Source organism: Littorina saxatilis, linkage group LG9, assembly GCF_037325665.1.
Source record: "Littorina saxatilis isolate snail1 linkage group LG9, US_GU_Lsax_2.0, whole genome shotgun sequence".
NCBI lineage: Eukaryota > Metazoa > Mollusca > Gastropoda > Littorinimorpha > Littorinidae > Littorina > Littorina saxatilis.
Window position 1 is genome coordinate 6,787,457 of NC_090253.1, and position 6,000 is coordinate 6,793,456.

General features: G+C 44.5%; 1 protein-coding gene across 1 annotated transcript in view; it reads right to left on the reverse strand.

Annotated features, from left to right (window-relative positions):
• The window catches only part of LOC138975180 (4-hydroxyphenylpyruvate dioxygenase-like), a 28,383-nt gene extending 27,516 nt beyond the window's left edge, over window positions 1-867 (reverse strand). Inside the window, exons 1-3 of the mRNA XM_070347838.1 lie at window positions 800-867; window positions 663-689; window positions 407-469 (exon numbers count right to left, since the gene is read on the reverse strand). Of these exons, the coding sequence (XP_070203939.1) occupies window positions 407-469; window positions 663-689; window positions 800-802 (93 nt within the window). The 5' untranslated portion in view covers window positions 803-867. The remainder of the gene's footprint in view (window positions 1-406; window positions 470-662; window positions 690-799) is intronic.
• Window positions 868-6,000: the final 5,133 nt, after the last annotated feature.

A 6,000-nucleotide genomic window follows, 5' to 3' on the forward strand; every position in this document is an offset into this window, starting at 1 on the left:
AGGCCTCGCCCAGAGAGAGACTAATCTTATCACATAGCCTATATATAAACATGGACATCTTCTTCTTCTGAGCTTCTTCTTAGTGATAGGTAGCCAACATCAGCATGGTGATGAATCTGCTACGCTTGGGTGATGGTGGTTCCGGTCTATTGCTTGGTCAGGGGTGAAGTTCAGGGGGGGGGGGGGAGGTTGGGGGTGGGGGGGGGGATGATGGGTGATTAATATAATATAAACAATTAAAAAATATATATATATAAAGAAGAAGAGAAGAAGAAGAAGAAGAAGAAGAAGAAGAAGAAGAAGAAGAAGAAAGAGACGCAAAAAAACCACCCCAAAACACAGAAAAACGAGGGAAAAAAAACACCCTATAGTGTGTGTTATGAGTGGGGTGGGCGTTTGTGTATACCTGTTTGGCGTTTCCAACCCAAAAGGTGACATGGTCGAAGCAAACGAAGCGGCCTGCTTCAGGCTGTAAAAAAAGCACGACGCAAAAAGTGGGTCAGAGATAAGTCCACATTACACAAAAGTCGAGCAAACAATGCTAACCTTCCACACGACTTTCAAGGACACAGCACGTGACATTGCCACGAGCGCTCGCAAACACACGCAAAATATGATGTCCCACTTGTCGTATGTTTTGATTAAAAATCAATGCCTCTTACCTTTGGTCCTTTGTCTGTGTAGGTCGTCTGCAAAGAAATGAGAAACAAACATTACTTGCATGCATCACTGAACGATGTCGGTTCGGTCAGAAGAAAACAACACGCATAACAAGCAGAAAACTGTCCAACACACCCACCATGTTGTTGGAGTACACGCTGCAAGTGGACTAGGCTGGACAGACTGTTTCGTCGCATTTAATTCGCTAAGGCTTCGAGGGGTTGGACCAACCGCTGCTTCGTATTCGGTCACACCTCCAACGAAGACCAATCAAAAGACAGTTGTCAATGCAGCGTAAATGCAAGGGAAGTAATACCATATTTAACAAACATACTGTACTGACTGAAGGCTTTCTCTCCCCTGATCTTTGGAAAGACAACTCATACTAAAAGAAATACTTTTGCAGGCAACAGCAGTACCACCCCTTGGACCGTGAGTCAACATGAAAACCAACTAACATGGAAACATCAAACCGTCCACACACACACACACACACACACACACACACACACACACACACACACACACACACGTGAATGTACATGGGAACAGAGTAACCTTCTATTCAGGCAGCTACCCCAAAACATACACCCATGCCCCATCTGCAGAATGATTTTTGCATGTCATGTACGTCCGTCTGCAAAGGAAACAGCTGTGTATTTTGGGTGTTTTTTTTCTAGTTGAAAGATGCTCTTATACTACGCAAAATCACAAACAAATCTACAGAGGTTTACAAGATAGTTTAGATAGTATGGAAGGTATATAGTTTAAGCAGAGAACAGAATAAAAACAGTGGGAACACAGACTCGGCTTTTCAGCAGTGCATACAAAACAAATAAACACACACACAAACAAACAAACAAACAAACAATCAAACAAACAAAAACAAACAAACAAGACACAAACACACAAATACACAAACAAGCCAAAAACAAATAACAAGCAAGCAACCAAACAAGCAACACATATAAAACCACCCCAAACACAAGTGAATGTTTGTTAATTTTTCGTTTAGATCCGATTTTATTTAAGTTTTGACAGTATGCGTTGGATGTGATAACACGTGATTCTCTCACACGCCAGAAGACTGGCACCGCCTAGCTCTCACTTTCTGTTCTTGTGCAGTGATTACTTCCCTTCCTCCTTACATGAGCATCGCATTCAAAAGTCACTCTTGGCCTTGGTCCATACACAGGCGGAAGGTATCGTTCACTGGACCACTACTTCCATAGAAAGACTACTATGGAAGTAGTGGTCCAGTGAACGATACCTTCCGCCTGTGGTCCATACGCCACTGTGGCATAGCTATTTAGAATTGTAAATGCAACAAGACTTACGTGCTATATATATATATATATATATATATATATATATATATATATATATATATATATATGCTCTTATGCTCTCTCTGTACAAATCTGAATCATCTTCTTTAACCTTTGGTTTTAAAAAGTGGCTCTGAAATTGTATCCCTTTTTACAAAGAATTTCATTCGAAAATAAACATATTTTTTGTAAAACCCCATACACCCGGCAACGCTTATTGGAAACACTGGGTCCTAACCCAAGCCAACAAAAACTATATTGCGTAGCGGCAAAGATCTAAAACTCTTTAACAAACTTTTATCATCATCACTCTTACCCACCCCGTCATCTTCCCCTCGTCCTCACTCTGACCAGCCCTGTTGCGTATCGTCAACTCATGTCTCTAAAGAGAACATTTCCTGTGATGACGTTAAGGACCCCTTAGTCTTTTTAGGTCCATACGCTTCAAAATTCCCCACGATGAAGTCTTCTGTGAATTTCCACAAGGACCCTATTCCATGCCGGGCACCAGTGTCCTGCTTTTCTCAGTGACGTCAGAGACCGTAGAGTGTGTACTCTACGGTCTCTGGTGACGTCCACCTCTTGGTCACAGGCACAGGACATCAACACGGCAGGCATATATATTGCTACGTTTAATGTTCTTCGGCACAAAGACGAACTCCGAAAATAACTCTGTGGGGTGTGAAAGAGTGAATGCCCTTTCAAGTTTGTTTTTTACTCGGACAAACATTGGAGGGGCCAATCCAGCACTAGAGAAGGATGTGTCGGAAACACGGGGACAGGAGCACGGCGTGTGAAGTTATTTGTCAGAGGACAAGCAAGCCATACAAACCCGACGGAGTAATTTCCGAAAATCGTTTATTGCCGATTTGGACATATTTTCTTTTTAGATTTAAAGCCAGGAGAGCCGGCCGGGCTGCTAACCGGGCCCCCTCTCCCCCCTCTCCCCCTCCCCCCTTCCCCTCCCCTGAAACAGTAACATTCGCCCTCCTAGACCCCTTTAAGGGTGCTCGGCAGTCAAATACCGCGGCCTTCAGGTTTACTATTTTTTCTCTCTCTATTTTGTGCCTCTAAAAGTAGGGTTTTACTCTACTACTTCTGCCTATTGTCAGGCGAGTGGTTGGTTGCAGCCAGGCAACTCGAATGCCGAAGGCATTCAAAGCTCTCGCAAGCTCGCAAATATAAAGGCATAGCAAAGCCTGTTGGTCGGCTATCTCGCGAGAACAGCCAAAGCCGAAGATCGTAGTTATTGCGACTGACTTTCAAAGCTTAACCGAGAGCTGCTCAGATGCCCAAATAAGGTCTAATGTCTAGTGCCTGTGTTTGTGACCGATTGGACCCAGTGGTATTTCCAAGCCAGTCACGACTGACCACGGCTCGGTGTGACACAGTGCTTGTAAGTGCTTCCTTGCCGACCCGCCAGTCAATTTGTGACGAGCTTAGGATCACGCACGGTAAAGGAGAATCTAATTTGGACTGTGGTCACTGATGAGAGAGGGCCGAGAGAGAGAGAGAGAGAGAGAGAGAGAGACAGACAGACAGACAGACAGACAGACAGAGACAGAGACAGACAGAGAGACAGAGAGAGAGAGAGACAGACAGACAGAGACAGAGACTGACAGAGAGACAGAAAGACAGAGACAGAGAGACAGAGACAGACAGAGAGACAGAGAGCGAGTGAGAGAGAGAGAGAGAGAGAGAGAGAGAGAGAGAGAACGAGTGAGAGAGAGAGTGTGTGTGAGAGAGAACGAACGAACGAACGAACGAACTTTATTTTACAAGGAGAGAGAGAGAGAGGGAGGGAGAGAGTATATATATATGTGTGTGTGTGTGTGTGTGTCTGTCTGTCTGTGTGTCTGTGTGTCTGTGTGTGTGCATCAGCGCGCGTGCTTGCGCGACTGGAAATGTATGTTTTTAGCAGTACCGAAGAATGTGCACAGGAGTTTGTTCCCCTGGAATATTAATTGCAAATCGCAATAGCAAAGTGTCATACAGTGTAAGCTTAACTATGCTCTACTAGCCAACTAATCATAGTTCTCCCGTCTGCCTGTGACACATACGAAGTAAGCCCCCCCCCCCCCCCCCCCCCCCCCCAACAAAAAACACAAAAACACAAAAACATACACCAGAAAAACACAAAAACACACACACACAAACTCCACAGTTGTAGTTGCTTTTTTACATCATGTCACTGTATTTCGCGCGCGACAGGAGGTAGGTATCCTACACAAAATTTAGGGCTATCCCCACCCCCCCCCCCCATCCCCCCAAAAAAGCAGCAAAAAAACCCACGCTGACGAGAAGTACTGTTTATAGGCCTAAATGGGTACGCACATATTTCAACGCTCTCTATTTGGCAAGTGCGACTTGCTCGAAATTAACGGACAGGACAGAAGGAGTCATCTAAAGGTACACATGAGTGATGAGCTACGATGAACATGTCATAGTGCAATTGTACTTAACATTGAAACGTGTGAGGAATGTTCCGTGTTTTGTATGTTAACATGATGTTTTTGTTTCGTTTTAAGCCCTTGGCTGTTGCTGTTTTAGCAACACAGCCTCTACCTGATCGTGTTTGTGTTATGCTTACTCGACCCAAAAGAACAACTTACAAGTCTATCAACCGAAATTGATCAAGAAAGAACGGTGGGATGCCTCTAAAACAGGAGGAGGGAATGAAGTTAAAATGGCACACGGCACACTCATACTCACGCACGCACGCGCACCCATACACACGCAGGCAGACAGGCAGGCAGACATGCATGCACGCACGCACGCACTGCACGCACTCACACACCCACCCCCCCACATACACACACACACACACACATACATATACACACAACCCCACACACACGCCCCCCCCCCACACTCACACACTTTCCGGACTACGATAACACGATTTCGATCTAATCACTGAGTGCACTGGGGGGAGACAATTTACTACCAACGTCATCCGGTCAAAAATAATCCCCTTCTTCGATAAAATGGACGTGTTATCAGGTGTCACGGTCTGTCAATCAGAGAAATTGTGTTTCTAAAGAAAGACTGACGATTAATGTCACGACTTGAGCCTGATCAACATTTTCCTGTTGGCTTTCAAGTGACGTGTCAAGGTCACGACCTCAGACAAAACAAAGGTGCGTTTCCGGTTGTGGTGTTTGATAGCATAACCATACCAAGGCCAAACCCCTGTGGCGAATAAGTCCCAAAATGCGGAAACTGTTCGTATTTCCGTTACCTTTATTAGCTTGCTTCAAAGAAAGTTGATAATTCTGTTTGAATTTTTGGAGACCATGAATAGTTACTGTAGGCCTGCCTAAATTAGTGTTTGCTCTGATTTGGTCGTTTCACCGGAAAGTCGTCAGAGGTTTTGCAGGCCATGAATAGGAAATGCGTTCACCTTGTTTGGCTAGCTTCGCGTTGATTTTCTCGTAAACTGATTCGTAGACGTCACATAGTCCTGTTTGAATTGGTACAGGTCGTGGCTGTGAACTGAATGATGCAAGGTAATATAATTATACTCTTATCGGAATTTCATTCATGGGCTTGTTTTGTGGTGCAGCTATTGTCGCAGACAGTATGCTGCTATTAACGTCCTCACAGGGACATGAAGTGATTATATGCTAGGGGCAGACGGTAGGTGTCTGTACAGCTTTCAAAGGAGGCGAATTCAGTATTAGAGCTGCCTTGTTTTTTTTACCGCGTGCTGACAAAACAAGCGCTTGCTCGTCAACCGCTAAACGGTTTGTCTTTCGTCGCTAGCCTGCGGCAAACTGTTGCAGTTGTTTATCTCTGGTGGCCACTGTTAGTACTAGTATTGATTCAGAATTTCGGAACCTTGGTCGTGACTTAATGCCCTGTGAACGAATACCATCATTTATGGAAGTTTCGTTTTCACCTTACAAGGCCCCCCAGACAAAGGCCGGCGATAGAATGGAAATATAACACAGAATAATGAACACGGGCAAACTTTGAACATTTAACATTGAACACAACTAAACATATCGAA